General features: G+C 30.0%; 3 protein-coding genes across 8 annotated transcripts in view; 2 read left to right on the top strand and 1 right to left on the bottom strand.

Annotated features, from left to right (window-relative positions):
• Nucleotides 1-2,614: 2,614 nt before the first annotated feature.
• Nucleotides 2,615-12,517, top strand: LOC130451322 (cysteine protease ATG4A-like). Of its 2 annotated transcripts, none has more exons than XM_056790273.1 (8): nt 2,615-3,014; nt 8,245-8,334; nt 8,564-8,909; nt 9,810-9,889; nt 10,251-10,384; nt 10,622-10,855; nt 11,041-11,209; nt 12,227-12,517. In XM_056790273.1, the coding sequence occupies exons 1-8, from the start codon at nt 2,918-2,920 to the stop codon at nt 12,283-12,285; spliced, it is 1,209 nt and encodes a 402-aa protein (XP_056646251.1). In that variant the 5' UTR covers nt 2,615-2,917; the 3' UTR covers nt 12,286-12,517. The 2 variants fall into 2 exon arrangements, with proteins under 2 accessions (XP_056646251.1, XP_056646253.1); XM_056790275.1 differs by lacking the exon at nt 12,227-12,517 and adding an exon at nt 11,512-12,173 and having other exon boundaries at nt 2,684-3,014.
• Nucleotides 12,518-15,664: 3,147 nt separating this feature from the next.
• Nucleotides 15,665-18,377, bottom strand: LOC130451321 (protein phosphatase 1L). 4 transcript variants are annotated; one of them, XM_056790272.1, is made up of 2 exons: nt 18,254-18,377; nt 15,665-17,256 (listed from the first exon to the last, which is right to left on the bottom strand). In XM_056790272.1, the coding sequence occupies exon 2, from the start codon at nt 17,187-17,189 to the stop codon at nt 15,765-15,767; it is 1,425 nt and encodes a 474-aa protein (XP_056646250.1). In that variant the 5' UTR covers nt 17,190-17,256; nt 18,254-18,377; the 3' UTR covers nt 15,665-15,764. The 4 variants fall into 4 exon arrangements, with proteins under 4 accessions (XP_056646250.1, XP_056646248.1, XP_056646246.1 ...); XM_056790270.1 differs by lacking the exon at nt 18,254-18,377 and adding an exon at nt 17,742-17,810; XM_056790268.1 differs by lacking the exon at nt 18,254-18,377 and adding an exon at nt 17,507-17,795.
• The window catches only part of LOC130451319 (dedicator of cytokinesis protein 9), a 29,344-nt gene continuing 26,609 nt past the window's right edge, over nt 17,782-20,516 (top strand). Inside the window, exons 1-2 of one of the 2 annotated variants that reach the window (XM_056790265.1) lie at nt 17,782-18,227; nt 19,791-19,907. In XM_056790265.1, coding sequence (XP_056646243.1) covers nt 18,129-18,227; nt 19,791-19,907 — 216 coding nt within the window. In that variant the 5' untranslated portion in view covers nt 17,782-18,128. The remainder of the gene's footprint in view (nt 18,228-19,790; nt 19,908-20,516) is intronic. The other variant, XM_056790266.1, reaches the window with a different exon arrangement.

Genomic DNA, 20,516 nt, shown 5'->3' on the forward strand with positions numbered 1-20,516 from the left:
AAAAAAACAGTTTAATTGAAAAACCGATGTAAAGCAAATATATGAAAAATATGTTTTGATTTCTCTTTAGAAATATTTAACGTATTTTTATAGAAGAGAAACGTTGTCCAAGGAAATAGATATAAAATTTAAATGAAAAGATAAAACTCTAATTAAATTGAAAATCATTTTAAATCAATAGCCAGTCAAATGGGACAACGGTATTTTACATTATAAAACAATTCATTAGTCTGAACCAAATGGAAAGATTCAAAATCTTGAAACTTCACTGGATGTTTCCTTTTTTTTTAATTGCGTACATTAATCATCTTGAAAGTGGTCTCTCCGTTGGAAGCTTTCTGGAATAAGATAAAAAAGTGCTGTTTTTGAACACTAAGAACCTGGATTTCTTGTCATTTAATTAGTTCTTTACCAACATTCATTGTAAAATTTTTATCCCATTCTTTTTCAGTCATGAAATATCGTTTAAAAAAATCTAAAATGCAGCTATAATATATCAAGATCCACAGTCGAATATTGTATAATAATGTATTCTTTCAATTTGACTATATTGGAAATTATTATAAATGAAATTGTGTAAAATTGAAAATAACTACTCAATATTTAATATGCGTCTTGCAGTTCGATATATATAAACATTATTAGAATACCTAACAAAGTGTTTATATATCGTGCCACATTTTAAAATACGATTCCGGAAATTTTACTGGATTTGCAATGTTATCAAAGCCTAATTCGAATAAGTATCACTATATAAAAAAACGCCATCGAATTCTATATTAATTATGAATTAATATGAGAACTTAAATTTAAAAATTTTTCACAGAAGTAAATATTTATTTAATGGAAATAAACTATGTGAAATATTTTATTCTTGACCAAAAACCTCTTATATGATTGCTAAATTTTGATATGTGATGTTTGCATTTTGGATTTTGGACCAATGCAAACCTTTTGTAAAGAATAACTTAATAAAGTTTTTCATATGTAGCCAACTAACGTACACATTGTGTGTGAAAATGGTATGCCTAAATCAATCAATTTGCTAATTTTAATGAACAAAATCCAACATATATTTGATTTTTCTACAAAAAATGATGATCTCTTTCCTTCAATAATGCCAACAATGACTGTTGATCATAATATTATTCGTGTTAGTATAATCAATAGTGGTGTTTATAGTTATCAAACTCAAACTTTATTGTTCCACACAAGCATTACAAAAATCACAATAATATCTTCAGGATGCTAAAATATATGAATATATGAATATGAAATACGTAAACTTTTGTTGAATTAGGATTTCTGTAAATTGATATTGAAAGAATTTATTAAACACAATCGAGCGTATACCCTATAACTCTTTATGTACATAATACTATAAAAACATCTATAGATAGCTGATTCCATCAGATATTTCATTAATACCTGATAAACTAAATAAATAGAAATAATCAGAAATGGGTTAGGATACTTTAATTTTTATTTGATTTTTTATAGAATAAAAAATATCAAATGAAATAGACCCGTCGGATGAAAGAATTTTTTTATTCATAATTGAACGATTTATTATTGCGGCTGCTATTATTAGTATTTAATTATTTAACTGATGACCTTAAGGTTCACGTAGGTTATAAGAGAGCTTTTCGAAAACTGGATCCTATCCCGGAAAGAAATTTTGATCAGTTTCCGAGCATCGCGTTCCGTTTTTAGTAAAAATTTACAAAAACGTTTTCGTGCATTATAACTTAATACGTTTATTATGTGTATACACACTAATTCAGTTTGCGTAATGGGTTTCAGGCATTTTAATAATTTTATTACGGAGCAGTTATTAGCAGCTTACCAACACGTACATAAATCGCAACCTTCTGTAATTTATCATAGATAACCATGTTCGAAGGATTAATAACTTTTTAAACTTCATGAAAACAAAAACAAACAACCTACTAAAGTAGAATTGTAGGAAGGATCCTAGCATATCTGTAACCCGATTAATTTCCTTACAACAGTGAACGAAATCAAAGTTACTTTGTATGAATGGATAAAACTCAGAGAGCTCAGAGAAGTCCTTGCGTGTTCATATTGATACTTTAGACAAGATTTCTTCAATTCTTCGATGGAATACGGTGGGTAGCGCAACCTCCGCTAGGAAATTGATTCTAGTAATTACAACCTCGTTAGTCAGTGGTGTTAGTTTTTAATAGAATGAAGAATCATAAATTACAGACGACTCACTGGCAAAAGGAGTTACCTACCTGCTTGAAAGATATCAGACAAACGAAAGTCATTGTTCTGGCTTGGCTTCCCTGCTGGTGAATCGTGCTATATCCATCTCAAAATGGAAAATAGGATGGTTTTTGTACCCGATATGAATGAAGTAAAGAGACATTTATTAGTAAGATCGTATCTAACGTTTCAATTAAAATATTATGCCTTATAAACGCAACTAGGGAAGCAACAGACATTGCCTATCTAGTTTTTACGATATATGATTTCCAATTTTATTTATGTATTCGTTTCTCATTATTATTCAATTAATATTACAGATTCAATGATAAAATTCAGTTAGATTTATTCCTTACAACCATTTGCCAGTCCGGCTCTGGCAAGTGAGTATAACATTCTTTCGCGTACGTATATTTGCTGGTCATATAAACCAATATTTTTTATAATATACAATAGTGACAGTGTAGACATAGGTACTGAGTGTAAATTGATTAAATTCATTAGCATTCGCTTTTGTTTAGTAAACAATTATGAAAACATTACCGCATAACTCGTGATATTTTTTCGGACGCTTCAGTACTAGTGTCGAGTTCAAACCATTATCAATCCTTGTCTGTATGATAATTTTGCAATGTTTTAATTTTCAAATAACATTTTATTGTTGCTGGATTTATTCTGAACTACAAAAATGAGTCCTGATGATAGTAAAACACATAGAACATTGGGACGGAAACTTAGTAATTTTTTTACAAAGAAACAATCGTTTAAGAAAAAATTCAAACCAGGTAGGTTCATTTATATTATTATCGGCTATGTACTTACCTACTGAAAACGCGTTAAGGGGTTTACGATTGCATTCAACTCTATAATCGGGTTATTTTATATTATTAGGATACACTAGAATGTACAATTTTAGCACGCTTATATTATCTTTATATGTACAGTTTGTCCCACATAAGAATCGACACGGAGCAAAGGCTTATAAGGGAGCCCAAAATTTACTTTAATACCAAATGTGATACACTGTATGAGACTGTTAAGGACGTTAAGTAATGGTAAGTAGAATGCGATCGAACCATTCTGGAGGGTTATTTAGGGGTGACCTAACCTTAAAATTTCATAGAATTTTCTTATTTTTATACCAAATTTATTTGTTTCTGAACCTTTTTTGCTCTTGGAATTCCTCATTAAACTTTTCAAAGTAAGGTCACCTCCAATTAACACCCCAAGATGGTGCGATTGCCTTCTACTTACCATTACTTCATGCCCTCAGCAGTCTCATACAGTGTACCAAATTTTGTATTTTTATGTTGAAATTAATTTTTTTTTCGAAATTTTAGTGCCTATTTTAAATCCCTATAACTCCTCAGGGATGCAACTAGATATAGAGGTAAACTGCCTGCTCTATGTCGATTCTTATGCGAAATTTACTGGTCAGGAAGATCACCTATCAGCTGATTGCAAGTTCTAACCTAGAATAAGATTTTGATCAGATTATCCAAACATCGCATTCCGTTTGTGGTAAAAATTTTAAATTTAAATCTCAAACTATAAAAAATTACTTTAATTTCATGCGTTAATTTTTCATATTTTCTTCTTTATAGTCTTTCTATGATATTACAGTGATACATTTTACAAGTTTGATAATTATTATTGAGCACGAATCATATACAAAGATTTTAATACTAAAAAACTATTATTTCTATTGGAAATCCAAAAACTACAAAGAACGCAAACCACAGCGGCCAAAGTACCTAATCGTAAAAAACCATATACTCAGAATTAATAACTTTTTTAAAAGAAACAAACGAAAGAACCGTTCAGCTGATCAAATTTACCCATTGGTATATTAGAAGGGATCCTATAATATGGCTATGACCAGTTAACTTCTTTCAGTTTCCGAACATTATTCGGATTAATTTTCAACATTCAGGTCGTGATGTTTACCTGTTCTTAGTTTCCGAAAAGGCATTATGTCACCTCATACGATGACGGAAGACCGTGATTACGGTCTCATCGCTATCTTTAAAACGTCTGCGTTCCAAACAAAACTAATATCTTAGATTAACTTCACGAATAGTCTAGGGATAGATCTGTTTACAGATAATTGGAAGCATATACGAGGTCTGTCTATTAAATAACGAGACTGGTTACGAAAAAGGGTTTTATTATATTCTACATTCGAATGCTTCCCTTCAATATACTCTCATATCCTCCTCTCGCCACGCACCTTTTCATACGTTTTTTCTATTGATCGAAACAGTGCTGGAAGTCTTCTTTGTTGAGAGCCGTTTTTTACTTTACTGCTTCCATCGACTTGAATCGGGTCCCTTTCAAAGCAGATCTTTTTCTAACCTTTCAAAGAAATCTGAGCAGAGCTATTGACGTAAGAGCAACAGGAGTCATGTGTAATTTTTCGTGTATAATTTCTCTAACCGTTTCTTTATCGGCGCTTACAGCCTCGGCAATCATCCGGATGCTCATTCGACGATCTTCACGCACAATTTGGTTGATTTTGGTCACTGTTTCCGGAGTTGAAACAGTTGCAGGGCTACCTGGACGCTGGTCATTTTCAGTGCTCTCTCGGCCTTCACTAAAGCGCTTACACCACTCAAAAACACGCGCACGAGAGTGAGAATTGTCCCCATAGGCCTCTTGCAACAATTTATAGTACTCAGTAGGAGTACATGGTTTTCGGCACGAGAAAAAAACACATTCGTTTCAAACCGCTACTGCACAAATACTATAATAGGGATGGAAACGTGTTTTGGGACGTGCATAGACAAGTCTTTATCAAAATCAAGAACATTTAGATTCATTAGAATATAGATATAGCACTTCTTTATAATAAAAATTGAGATTATGAGATTCATTCTATTTGACGACAGAAATCAACTAAGACAACGGTTACAAACCGATAAATTCGCAATAATTTCCGAAGTTTGGTACAAGTTTATTGAAAACAGTCAAATTGTTATAAACCAGGGCCAAATATTACTATTGACGAACAATTGTTTCCTACGAAAACAAGGTGTAGATTCACTCAATACATGCCCAATAAACTGAACAAATTTAGTATAAAATTTTGGTTAGCATCCGATGTATAACTTTCCATATTTAGGAGAAGATGAAAGTAGAGAAACCTCAGTTCATCTTGGAGAGTTTGTGACTATGAAATTAGTATAACCGTTTGTAGGATATGGAATAAATATAACCACGGATAACTTTTTTACAAGCCTAACTTTAGCAACGATACTAATTAAGAATATAATAAAAGCAACAACTCATACTCATGAGTACAACAAAAATTATACATACGGACCCTAAGTGGTTTCTACGCGTTTGGCTAATCTTAGTTCATCATCCAGATGCAGAAGGTTGTTGTAAAAATTATGTGTGATTCACAAAATAAAAATTGTATTTGTTTTTTATCTATTATATGTAAAATAATAATATAAAAGGTTCTAACATCGATTAATATGCAATAACTTTGTTACCATTACATTTATGGCTTGCCAAATTATATATATGCAATATCTCCACAGCCACAGTTGTACGACTAAGACCATTTAAGCCACATACTCCTTCTACATGTGCAACTTAAAGGTATTGCAGATTAAAGCAAAACATCGCATCCCACAGTGACAGGTGTGGTTTACGAGATTTTGACATTTGTCATAACCAAAAGTAACACACACTGTGTTTGTTTTGTGTTGTTAGTGTTTTAACATTTTTTGAAATTAGTAACACAATCAATTATAATGTACGTAAATGACGTAGATTACTTGATGAATTGTGTTTACCGTCTGCAAGTGAGTGCTCAATTAGTTTTAGTATAGTAATTTGTAAGTTGAAAAGTGACAGGTGTGATTCTTGAAATGTACCTAGAATACTAAGAAACAAAAAAAATAGTGTATGCTCCGTTTACAACTCATAAAACCTTTGGGATTGATTGATAGAAGTCTGATGTAATGATATGAAGCTAATGGCTAAAGCCGTATATGAACTGTTTGAAGTTATGTTGCTTTTGTATGTATTTTGGTTTGTGTAGGAGAAAACTGTCGAGTAGTTCAAAAGAAAATCAACCGATTGTGATAGAAACTGTGCCTCAAGATGAACTCGTTGGCCAACTCTGAGCCTCAGATCTTGCACAATTATTTGCAAAGTTTTGAAGACATTTCGGAAAATATTAATAATAATGAGATAATAGCTACTCTACTTAGTGTCGATTCCGTCGAAGAATTCTTTTTAGACGCAATCAGTATGAGAAAAATTATGCACCACAGAAAGTGAAACGTGCAATATTTCTCAAGCTTTGACAGATAGTGTAACCAACATGCAATTTAATGAAGTACCAAATAATACAAATATGAAGATTATGGAGGACGAAACAGATGATAACTTGGGCTAAGGAAAAAGCCTCAGCTATGATATCATGTAGGAACAGTGAATCAGATTTGGAAATCGATTCAAGAAAATGAACAACATGAAGACGGTGGATCATATAGCAGCAATGAAGAAAATGTGACTTATAAACGTAAAATGAAATCTTGTAAACAACTGTGAAAGGGAAAAAATAAAATTCTTCGCTAGAACGAACATAAATATACATTTAAAAAAGACGAAGGAAAGAAGGTATCGTCTAAGTTGTACTTGTATCAAAATGTGTCCTCAAAAACGGCTTTGTTTAGGGAGTATCTTTCCAGATGTGAAACTGAAAATAAAAAATCTACTTATGAGTCGAAAAACCTTCGATAGCCCGTTTCAAGAAAACATCTTGCCATTCATTTGTTGCCAGTATGAATTAGGAAATTTGGAAGAAGGATTTTGCTATACACATTGCTAAAAAAGATAGAGGAAGGCAACAAAAGGCGAGTGATATGAAATTGGCCTATGATGAAGAGGTAGTAGTGTTGTGAAAATATGACCCAGTTTCAAGTTCTTTGTACTATAAAACCAAATTATGCTGCCACAATTTTACAATTATGAACATAAAAACTAACCATGTAATGTGTTATTGGTTTAGTTAAGTTGAAAGTGACCTTTCTGTTTCCATGTTTGCGTCTTTGGTCGTTGATTACATTTCGTGATTCACTGAAAACAGTAAGTAAATTATAATTTACGGTAATGGGTGTGCCTACCAAAACAGGGACAAGATCATGACCAATGCTCTTTCTTTATCGGCGTGGGCATGCGCAAATGCAATGTGATTTTGTTCATATTAGAATTGAAACTAAAATCAAAGAAACTAAAAAAATTTACCTGCCTTCGACTTATTTGTCAATTAGACGAGATGCTCGCAGGAATTCATTTCCTTATTGTGCAAAAAGGGTCAATTATGGCTTATACCGTGACTTTTCTGTATATGTATAGTAGTATAAGACCAGGAAGCAAAAATGTTACGGATATCCGAACGATAAAATACACCTCCGAATGAATAATTTTGTATAAACTTAATTTTGATGATCCATGGACGGAGGTCCCCCAAATTATATTATTGTAATTTAATAGGTTATGTTAACCCACATATGGACGATATTTGATTCCAGCAATAGCTCATAACCCACTCATAAACATCAAAATCTTAATTAAATCATATTTTTTCTTTTGAGGATCATATAGTTATTTTCTTAGTTAAATATCCAGGATTTATAGGTTTAAGGTACCATCTTCACTCAAGTGTAGTTGGTTTTTTTCCTTTTCTTCATAGGAGTTGCGAGCTATCGAATTGTAACCGATGATAAATATTTTAAAAACAATTACGTATACGTATCTAAATAACCGGTTTAGAAATGATGTATCTTTAAAAATCCTGCTCTCCCAACTCATCAGCTGATTTTTGACAGTGTCAAATACGTCAACTTATAAATATGGCGTATATTATTTAACTGTGAAAAAATAACAATGAAATTAAAGTGATGTTTACAAAATAAATGTATCCTATAGAATTTATAAAAATATATATCATTTAAATGTGTGTGGCAACTAGAGATATAATGGACTGTATGTTTGAAGCTTGTTTGGAAGCAACTTTGGAACCAAATGATATTCCTAAAACTACAGAGCCAGTTTGGATCTTAGGAAAAAGATATAGCGCAGTCCAAGGTATTTAACAATTCTTTCACACCTACACCAAGTAAATAAAGTTCCGCCTTCTCATTTCTCAAGAAAACAATTGATATTAATTAATATAAATATATTTTTTATTTCGTCCAGTTTTTATTTATAGAAAAATTTTAATTCAATTGTTAACAAGAGCTGGCTGTAGCTTAATATTTTATATTCCACAAATATTTTAATACAATAGATATGTGTACAATGTTCTTGATTTCAGATATAAATAAAATAAGACAAGACATAGTTTCGAAAATATGGATAACATACAGGAAAAATTTTATACCAATAGGTGGAAATGAAGGTCTTACATCAGATAAAGGATGGGGTTGTATGTTAAGATGTGGTCAGATGGTTCTGGCACAAGCTCTGGTATCTCTACATTTGGGAAGAGACTGGTTGTGGGATCCACAATGCAAAGATAATACCTATTTGAGAATATTAAAAAAATTCCAAGAAAGAAGACAAGCCCCCTATTCTATTCACCAAATAGCCTTAATGGGAGCCTCCCTTGGAAAACAAGTTGGACAATGGTTTGGGCCCAATACTGTTGCACAAGTTCTCAAGTAATTTACTGCTTTTTATATACCTTAGTATTGGTAGTATTTGGTTGGAATTAACTTATTCTTGTTTAAGTATATAAAATTTCACCTGAAAATAATATCAAAACAAAAGAGTGTGCTATTCTTTGATAGCAACAAATATCTACTTTTCTGGCTATGTGCTGTGGGGAACATCTTTCATATGATTCTTCTTTTGAGCATTTATTGAGTGAGTGTGTGCAACAACTGAAAAAGTAGAGGAAGTTACGATATTTTTAATCAGATATCTAACAAGAGCAAATTTTTTTTATTGACATACATTTATACTTATCATATTAATGTGTAAATTTGCTTCAGTATCATGATTTATCTTGCAAGGATTTTTAATTTTCACTTAATGCACAAAAATCTTTTCTCCTACAAAAACCAACTTTAGATGACCTTCACAGAATTGAATCTGGAGTAATGTTCTACATGGTGTTTACAAAGTTATTACAGATTTCTTGTAACCAGTTCAGAACAAAGGGCTACCAGAACAATGGTATTTTCATTCTTGTTAATATTCATTAAATCTATTAGAGACTGGAACTGAGAATAAGGCAATGATAAAAACCATGGTCTTTCTCCTTGTAATTGTGAGAGATGGTATGTATTAGCAATAAAGCTCACCATTATCACATCCTTAATGTTCTTTGTGGCATTAGCCAGGAAATTATCTGTTCCTTCTCAATAAAAAATGTTGCTTCATTTGGAGTTTTCAAAAATATAGATGTGTTGGTAGTATTCTTCCATCTACAATTACTTCATTCTACTCACCATAAAGTCTATCTACTTTTGTAGGTGTGAGGGTAGAAATCATTAACTAACTAGGAATAACTACGCGCAAGAAATGTCAACTCATATTTAAACTGATATATGTTGTAGGAAATTGGTGAAGTATGATGATTGGAGTAGATTAGCAATCCATGTAGCTCTAGACAATACTGTAGTGATATCAGATATAAGTAAGTCAATTTATTGAGAATAATAACATTAATAAAATATAAAGTATGTTTAATAATCTAGAACTAAGTACAAAATTTGTTCTGTTATTGAAGAAACAATAAGTAGTAACAAAAATGTATTCATTTTAGTTTGCTCATTCTAATTTATTTTGTCACTCTCATTAGTAACAAATGTGATCTTAGAGAAATAGACATATAAGGTGACACCTAGTAAAATAGGCAAAAAGCCAAACCGATTTACGAGTAATACTTTTCTGTACTTACTGTGACTTTGTCCTGTCACTAAGCAATAATGTTAAGACATTTCATTGATTGATGTATGAAGTTTTAAATGTTTCCAAAATGTTGCTTTTTATTTCAGAGGAATTATGCTTAGCAAAAACAAAACTTGATGGTACAAATTTAACAAATTCTGAATGGAAACCTTTATTACTTATAGTGCCTTTACGGTTAGGACTTACTGAAATCAATCCTTTATACATTAGTGGAATACAGGTAGGATATTTTCTATTTAAGTACAAACTGTCAGGCATAAAAGTAAGGTCACCAATAATTTGAAGTTATTTCCAAAATTTGTTTTATATATATATATATATATATATATATATATATATATATATATATATATATATATATATATATATATATATATATGTATATATGTATGTATAGTAAGAAGTAAGTAAATAAGAAGTGAGAATTTCACTAAAAAATTCTCTATTTATTTTTTAGAAATGTTTCCAGTTTAAACAAAGTCTGGGCGTGATTGGCGGTAAGCCAAACGTTGCTCTATATTTTATAGGTTGTGTGGGCAAAGAAGTAATATATTTAGATCCTCATCATACCCAAAAAACTTGCTTTGTAGAAAACAAGGAAACAGAGGAACAAATAGAAGCAGACACAACTTATCATTGTAAATATGCATCTAGAATAAATATAGTCAAAATGGATCCATCAATAGCTATGGTAATTATATTATTTATTTTTTATCGTTACTTCTGTATATTATAATAGCACTTTGAATTTTACAATCTTCATAGGCACTTTTAATTAACATTTGAAAGTAAGTGAGAGAACACTGAAAAATGTAGCGCATGCAAAATATAAAGTTTACTTCTTTTTATGAGGTTGTGAATGTTATAATTTTTTAGTGCTTCTTTTGTAAAACGGAATCGGATTTCAATGATTTTTGTCTAAAAGTAGAAACAGATTTATTAAATCCACAAACAGAACCAATGTTTGAAATTAGTTACAATAAGCCAACAGAATGGTCTCCTGTATTAGAAAACGCCGTGGACGCTGGAGCTGCCTCTTTTGCAGGTAATACCTTCAATTAGTGACACTAATAAAATTATCCCACCATGAAGGAAGTGTTTATTGAAATTTTCACAATTATAAGATTAATTTGACTATTACTGATATTACAGTGAAATTTTCCTCCCATAGGGTTAAAAGTGATCATTTACCAAGGAAGTCTTAATCATTACATTGGTTCACATATCTGACAATAATTTTCTACCTATATCTATAAGATACTATTACATTACAATGTGTGGACGTTAGTTGACAGCTGTTAAATTATTAATAATTGTAACGAGTTTATAAATTAATTACTAATTTAGGTTATCAAGCATACTAGAAAAAAGTTGAAATGTCGGAGGTTTTATATTTCTGGATAATACAAAATTTTCCGCCCAAAGTAAATTAAAACTGTAGTTGCATAAAGAATAATTGAAAAACGCCAGTGACAGAATCTTCGATCCATTATTAAAGTCGCAAAACACTCTTGAGATGAACTGACAAATTGAAGCTCTGTAAACAAACCATATGATAGATGATTCTCCCTTCCCCCAATCTTCGCGTAAGTATAGATGATAGTTGTACCAAATTTCGAATTTTAGTTTTCTGCATAAATGACATTTAAAAATTTCAATTTCTCGATTTTTCAACGTCTCCATTGGGGTCAATTCCCAGATATAGGTTAGGAAGAATAGGGTTTTTGTAAGATATCAATCTTGCTATTCCACTGTTCGTTACGCATCGGAAGTTGTCACTAGTCAATTTTCTTATTTCCTGATAATGGATGAGAGGGAGATATTGTTAGGAAATTTAAAGGCAGTGAAAACATTTGTGGAAATGATAATGATGGCAGTCATTTTTTATGACATAATTTTTAAATTTACTTCTCTATTTAGATTTTGTTAGTTATTACGACAGGATAAACATTTCAACTTGAGGCCATATTAATGACCATACACCAAAGATATTTTTCACATCAAGTTCATTAAAACCAGTCTCTGCAATTTTATCAAGTAAAGATTACAAATTTTTTTTCAGATTTTCAAGAACCCACCGACAGATTTTTTGATTCCGACCACGAGTTTGAGATTCTTTAATGATTCCCACGTTTGAAGCTCGCCATTGTAAATGATTTTAATATATTTATTAATTATACTTACCACATAAAAGTGCTTATTGAATGAAAATGATCTGCATTTATTTGTTGTACATACATTCACTATCCTTTATTAATAATTTTTGTATGTATATGATTATTGGTTTTTTTATTTATACCAAAAATTATATTCATTTGTTACCATTTCTGAATGAATAAAACAATAAAAATAACCACAACATTTATTTCACAGCGAATTACAAAGAAATAACTATTTAAAATCACAATAATCTTTGGCACAGCACAAATATGTGAAAATCAAAATTAACATGATCTTGAAAAGAAAAATAGAAATGTGTATATATACTCTCTGGCTTACCTTAAACAGATAACACAGTTCCAGCGACAATTAATGAGAAAATTGTCACAACTATAACATTTCAATACATATAAAGGGTATTCCGGGACTTGATGCAAAAAATTCGGAAATGAGTAGATGATGTGAAAATAATGCTGTGACAAAATTTTTTTAACACAACCCTTCGTTTCTGAGTTATAAGCCTTTAAAGTTCGAAATCAGAACTCATATTCAAGTGTACTTTCTAAACTACACATTCGAACGTTATGAATTTTTAATGGATGTCTGTATTTGACGGAATAAATAGTTCTACACTACTATCTGAAGGCCCAATAATTAACAATCCGTAACTTTTACAGGGACAGCCTGTACAATCTAAAGATAGCAAAAATTAATTGTTCAATCGATTTTTCAACAAAAAGATACTCTTTGTTTGACTATAAAATTTATGGTTTTGGAGTTATGTAGATTTACAGGTCGTTGTACATGCCAAGGAAACCGATCGCTATCAAGACATTCTGAAGAAATTATCGTAAATAGTAATTATTTATTGAAAATACTTACCATTAAAACACAATCAAACATTTCTAATTGCATTCTATCGAATATCGTGTTACTTACATAAGGAAAAAATTGAAATATAGAAAAATTTAGTTGGATAGCCTAAACCTTATTAAATAAAAAAAACTATAATGAATGTTAGAAGTAGGCAACGTGCACTTCTACACACTTCCAGAGTCCACGGAGGATATTTCTTAAAAATTGGAAGAACATTCCAAAATTCTGCCTTATAGCATCACAGTGGAAGTTTATTCTATCGTTCCTTGTGTTTACCGGTGTTGCATATACCCAGCTTTCTAGATATCCCAAAAACTGAATTGTATTTAATTGAAGGAAACGTGGTGACCATGCAAATGGACCTCCCTGACCAATCCACCTATTAAATGTTATTAAGATGAATTTTGACATAATTTTAGAAGTGGGGAGGGGCTCTATCGTGAATGTTTATTCAAATATCCTCCATAGACTCCAAAGTGTGTAGAAGTGCAAGGTGCACACTTTGAACATTTCTGATAGTTCTTTTTGTTTTTATTTGATAAGATGTAGGCTAATCAACTAGATTTTTCTACATTCCGATTTTTCCATAGTAACACGATGTTCGACAGTATGCAGTTCAATTAGAAATGTTTGATTATGTTTTGATACCTCCTGTAGGTATTTTCAATAAATAATTACAATTTATGATAATTTTCTTCAAAATGTCTCTTTAGGGCGAACGGTTTCCTTGGCATGTACAATGATCTACATATCGAATTAAACAAAGAGTACCTTTTTGTTAAAAAATAGATTCATTTTTCCTATTTTTAGATTGTACAGGTTGTCCCTGTAAAAGTTACGGATTGTTAACCATTGGGCATGAGCCGCCCCTGGCCTTCAGATAGTATTGTAGAATTATTTATTTCATCAAACACACGACATGGACATTCGTAATCATCCATTAAACATTCATAATGTTCTGATATATAAATTAGAAAATATAAGTTCTGATTTCGCAACTTTAAATGCGTATAACTCAGAAACGAGGAGCCATATGAGAAAATTTTTCTGATGTAACAGCATTATTTTTACGTCATCTACTCAATCCCCTAATTTTTTGCATCAAGTTCCAAAACACTCTGTATATTTGGAATCCGGAAGATTTTTAACTCGACATAAACTATCATCATATATCGGGTAAGCTTCCAGATTTCTAAGGTAAGTGAAATCTCAAATTGCCCAAAGCATTTAGCTTCTATAAAGAATGTATAACTATATTTAAAAAAAAACCATTGCAAGAAAAAATACACTCCATCAAAACTTAATGCTTAGTTTCCTATCACACTTGGCTTTTTATATTGTTTTTTTTTGAAATTATCACAAAAATGCATTACATCCATATACAAGGTGATCCGGAATTATAAAAAATCATTTCTAGAACTGAGTGTATGTCCAAAAATAATGGTACAGTTTTAGATAAAACTGAAGACTAAGATAGATACAACTCTGTAAATGGTTGAATTGGAAACTTTATTTTTTCAAATATTTTTGGAATTGAAAATTTAATTCAAGATAATTAATGTAAGGTCACCACCTAGCGCATGCCATATAAATACATTTTGGAAGGTATCATTAATTCTTAATAGTTTTAAGAAATTATTTTCTAAGTAAAAAGTAATTTGATAAATATAACTGTTTTCAATTTATTTAAAGTAGAAGGTACACATGCATTTTATTGTTAATTGAAACTAACCTTCCAAAATTACCTTATATTGACATGGGATTAGGTAGGTGATAACATAAAATTAATCAACTCAATATCCCATAATTTAAACTCAGTAATCAAAACTTTTTATTAGAAAAATTAGGTTTCGGTTCAACCTTTTTAAGGGTTTTACTTCCCTTATTATCAATTTTCAGAAAAAGTATACCTGAAATAGTACCCTTGTTTTTGAACATATTATCAGCTCTAGAAATTAAAGTACATAATTCTGAACCATCTGTATATATAAAAGGCTCATTGACATCACAAAAATATTAATAATCGCCACTGAAAATTTCTGTAAGCAGTTCAGTCGAAATTTGGTAAAGATACAATATACATATATAGCAAGATTTTATCTTGCTGCTTAAGTGAGCACAATCTCGTAAGAATATTTAGTCACAGATCATAATTTGTAAATGTGAAAACATTTTTTGTACTATAAATAATTCGATTATGTTTTATATATAAAAGTATGTCATATCTTCAAACTGAGTTGAAAATTTAGAAATAAATTATTAATCCAACAAAGTTATCAAGTTGTGTTACATGATCTAACAATCATTTATCAAGTTGACAGATTAACTTTCAAATAAATTTTGTAATGACACATAATGGCAGATTCATAAAGTTACCAAAACAATAGATTTTTCTAACATTCATAGTAATTTTAAAATAAAACTTATGCTTATTCAAAAATGTATATAAATGAAACAAACCAGAAACATTTTCAAAAATATATTGAGTATTGGAAGTATTATTCAAAATTCTTTAGGTGTTAATTTATTCATTCTCCAATAAAATGGTTTCTTCAGTTTTATGATCATGCTGTAGCTGTATACTTGCTAAAAATATTATCTTTGAAATTGATGATTACGACAGTTATGTTATCTAATGAGCCCCTATAGTATGATTGTAAAGTTAAACTTTTAGCACCATAATCAGGTTCATTTAATCTTTCTTTAACAAAATTGATCGCTTCTTCATTTGTAAATGTGTCCCATAATCCATCAGATGCTAATACTATAAAAGAGGGCTTGTGATCTTTCAAATCAAAAGTTAGAATATCTGGATCAGCAATTACCAATTTTTTATCTTTTAGTGGGTAATCTCCTAGAGCTCTACTGGTAGCTAATATTCCAGCTACTCGCCAAACTCCATTGAAGGTAACAAAACCCCCAGCAGCTTTGATTCTTTTTCGTTCTCTCATCTGTTGAGGTTTGTGATCAAATGATAATGGAATAGCATTGCCTTTTGCATCACACATTACTCCTCTCGAGTCCCCAACATTTGCTACAATTAGTCTAGTCCCTTCAAGAATAGCTATTAAAGCTGTGGTTCCTGCAACATCAAAACTTTTTTTTGCAATTTCTACTAAAGTTTCATCTGCAGCTAAAACTTCATCAGTTAATAACTTTTCATAATTCACAGTACCAAATTTATCAAAATAATTGGTAACAGGAACTTTTTTGAAGCTGGGGGTTGTTTTCAACGGTTTTGAGCTTTTACTAATTGGCTGAATACTATCTATTTTTGATAGTAGCTGAACATCAGTTATTTCCTTGACTCCTTTACATTCATCAGTAGTTGAACTGATTCTGCGAAAACTTTTTCTACGTTGGATAGGAGTGATAGGTTTTTCAGGATCCATTTTCTCTACTTCCTCAATTTCTTTTGATTCCTTTTTTATTGGCTGACCTGATATTATATCTTTTATTTCAATAACTTTATCAAGTAAATTTTGAGTAAGTTTTTCTTTGGCATAGTTAGCAGCAAATTCTCCCCCATGACCATCAAATACAGCAAATAAAGCAACCCCTGTATTATTTATATTATCATTTATAACAAACCTATCTTCCATTTTTGGTCTCCTTCCCTGTACAGCATAAGCAGCAACTGCACCTACTTTCATTTGCCAGCTGGACTTTTCCACATCTGTGTTACTGAAGAAATTGAGCCGTTCAATTTTGGATCTGGTTGCTGATCTTCCAATGTTAGACTGGAATCTACTTAATAAATTACGACTCCATTCATCTACAGCTTGGATATAAATTAACACAAATAACACCAAAGCTCCAAAAATGATGAATTCCGGTTTCAATACATATATTTTCAACAGTTTCCAAATGTGGGATGTGAATGTGATATGAGATAATTTTAAAGGGATACTCCATGCTATTCGAGACATTATTTTCATGTGGGAAACATATGTTTGGTAAAATATTTTGTCATCTATTTCGTCTTCCATCTTACAAATCTGGGAGATTTTGTAACATAGGTCGTTATTTAGAACAGCATTTCGTTCGCCAGTTACTCTAAAATCACCCACAATAAATTACAATTAGATTGAATTATATGAATTAATTTTTGTAAACAAGCAAAGAGAAAAAAGCATAATCGTGAACTTTTATCATAAATATGTTTTAAAAACTTATAAGAAATAAAAAATTTAACCTTGACTTAGATATTACAGATAAAACCTCAAATATTAGTCATTCGCATATTTTAATTAGTTGAAAAGCTACAGTTTAAATATAAATAATAATAAAACTAGTTAAATAATACCTTACACAAATACTCCAAATTTGATTGAATCGTTTATATTGTAAAAATATCTTTGAGGTTAGGAATATCTATTTCTATTTATAATGAAAGTGCACTGTTTAATTTGAATTTTGATCACAGGATAGCCAACGACGACCAATCAATAGAAACTGGTTTCAATATTGGTTTACTGTTTCATTTGATATTTTATAAGATTTAGGTGGAATTAATAATTTATTTAACTATTTTCATATACCTAAATACTGCTACTAGAAATCGGCTGATATCTGAAATTTATGAGGTTTGTCATATTTTGACAATTGACGTTAGTGAAACGGTCCGATAAAAGTTATAGGAAGGATATGTATATAATTTATTTAAATAAACCTTGAAATACATTTAAATTTTATTTTGTTGGCTGTACATCATCATCTTATAACGCAAAAAGTATTGATGCAAACATTATAAAGTTGTGTGTATTTTTAATGACCGATGTAAACGACGTGGTGTTTCTATCTTTTGATTTTTGCGTACTGCAATGATTTTTACATGTTTGGTCGATTGGGTGGAAATTAAACGAAATGGGTTTAAATAACGTCAAATATATATTATTTGTTTATAACACGATTGGTTAGTCTCAAAAATGAGTGAAAGGAAGTTTGCCCGTGGTTTAACAAAACCTGGGACTGCAGCTCAACTAAGGGAAACTGTCTCACAAGTTGTTAGAGAAAGCGCTGTGCAAGTAAGTAGTCTAAAAAGTTTACATACATTTGTGATCGACGAAAACCATCCAACTGCGGTTGTAGTTTTAACCAATCTATTTATAAAGTAATTTTTTATTTTCAAATTTTACACCCACCTATAGTGGTTCACTAGTTTGTTATTAAACTATAGTGCTCATATATAAAAACTGGTCACAATTTTGTGTATATAAGAACTATATTTTTACATCAAAACAATGTTTTGGCACCAATTCATAATCATTGTGCTTGACCAATATTATATATAATGAATCTACAATACATACAAAATTTTGTATTTATCTTCATATTTCAATAATTTCCAACTATAGTTATATGGGTTTTTTATAATTTTTATATTTGGCTTATAATTAAATTCATCATAAATTTTTTGGACGCCCCAAATTTTGAAACAAGTGGCTACATATATCATGCTATATTTATATAGAAACCAATTGAACATAATATATATATATATATATATATATATATATATATATATATATATATATATATATATATATTATATAGATATATATATTGTTTTTTGTTAGATTTGTTATTATCTATAATTTTTGGTTAATGTTAAAATGCAAGCAGTATTTTTGTAATAACATTTTTCTTATTTTTCACTGTTAATAATTATTAATTATGTTAATTATGTAAATATTTTATTTAAGTTTTGAATTATCTTTTCATCTAGCGATTTAAATATTTCATCACTAGTTATTGTCTCTCTATGAAAGTATTTAGTTGATGAACAATACACTGAGGTTTTACAAAATATGCTAACTATTTTTATATATTTTTTAGTGGAAATTTAAATTTGTGGGTCTTATGTCTAAGTATGTGTAATAAGATGGCACACTCTATATAACACAAAAGTTTTTATTAGTAAACAGCAATGGTTGTGTATAATTAATTCCTAGCCAAGTAAAAGTTGATGTCAAGTTCATTAATATCTCTCATATATTCATTGAATATTGAGCATTTTTTATCACAACAGGAATAATGTTGATATTTTAACACTAATGATTCACATTTTATCGCAGTGGTATTGATAACAAGAGCCATGCACTTTTACATTAATAAATTTAAATGTATACTAGAATTCAGTTCCATACAATTTTATAAAATATTTTTAATTAAATATTAATTAATTTATCAATTTAATATATATTTCACTATTTACTTATTCCTAGGTATATTTTGGTAGTTATCTATGTTTCTATAAATTTATTTTAACTGTAATTTAGCATAAATTATAGTACAAAACTGATGATGCTTCATCATAAAACACAATATGTACTAGTAATTTTTGTGCATATGTGAACATAATAAAAATAGAGTGACTACATTGTTCAAATAAAAAGGTTCTACAAATTGTAACTTATGATATGAGTACTAGAGGTTGTGAATTTAGAAATGAGTAAAAATTAGTGGACTAAAATATTTTCTTGTTTAAATTAATTCTGTGTGAAGTTAAAATTTTTGTTAAACATAATTGGGAATACGCTTTTCTACGTATTTTATTATTTTTTTTTATTAGATTCATCCTTTTTCAGAACAAACCACTCAGAGTAGAGCCACTAGATTTTGAAAAATTTGTCATCAAAAATAAAACAGTTCTCCAAAATGATCCTGAGAGAGAATTGTTATTGTATCCACCAGATGACATATCTGTGAGTAAAAAAATTAAAATTCTGAAATTTTTTCCAAATTACATCTAATTTATCATTTCTTAATTTAGCTTTAACCAATATTATCAGAAACTTATATTTTAAACAATTATAACAAAAATATGTGATTTCTTATCTAAATCATTATAACCAGCTTTATTTACACTCTAAATTGCTCAGTTGGCTACTTATTTTATTAAATTTGTCAATAATGGGATTGTTTTGAACTGTAAATGAGCTAAACTACCAATTAGATCTCCTTAGATAAAGTGACGTCACGATGTCTTCATGAAACTTAGATTTTAGATGTTGACACACTGGACTACTAAAATGTTCTATAACTAACTCAAAATGATGCAGCCTGAATGTAAAAGCTTCTGTACTCATACACATAGTTGATATTTCTGCTTGACCACCTATAGTATGTATTTTCAATGATAAAAAGGGAAGCGGTACAACCCTTCTACTATTTGACATATTTATCTTGCATATCAACACTACTCCAGTAGAAATCATGAACTTGAAGATGGTGACTAAGAGCATACAAAAAACATCTACTTCTTTGTTTAATATGGAGATAAATTTTGTCAAAGGTATAAATAAACCAGCCTT

Source organism: Diorhabda sublineata, chromosome X, assembly GCF_026230105.1.
Source record: "Diorhabda sublineata isolate icDioSubl1.1 chromosome X, icDioSubl1.1, whole genome shotgun sequence".
Classification (NCBI taxonomy): Eukaryota; Metazoa; Arthropoda; class Insecta; order Coleoptera; family Chrysomelidae; genus Diorhabda; species Diorhabda sublineata.

What these genes read in the sequence shown, in the direction of transcription:
- LOC130451322 (XM_056790273.1), top strand. Translation starts at nt 2,918, where the DNA reads ATGAGTCCTGATGATAGTAAAACACATAGAACATTGGGACGGAAACTT. An exon ending in TAAGAAAAAATTCAAACCAG is followed by an intron (nt 3,015 to 8,244) that starts GTAGGTTCATTT and finishes GTATGTTTGAAG; the next exon opens with CTTGTTTGGAAGCAACTTTG. An exon ending in TGTAGTGATATCAGATATAA is followed by an intron (nt 9,890 to 10,250) that starts GTAAGTCAATTT and finishes TTTTTATTTCAG; the next exon opens with AGGAATTATGCTTAGCAAAA.
- LOC130451321 (XM_056790272.1), bottom strand. Translation starts at nt 17,189, where the DNA reads ATGGAAGACGAAATAGATGACAAAATATTTTACCAAACATATGTTTCC.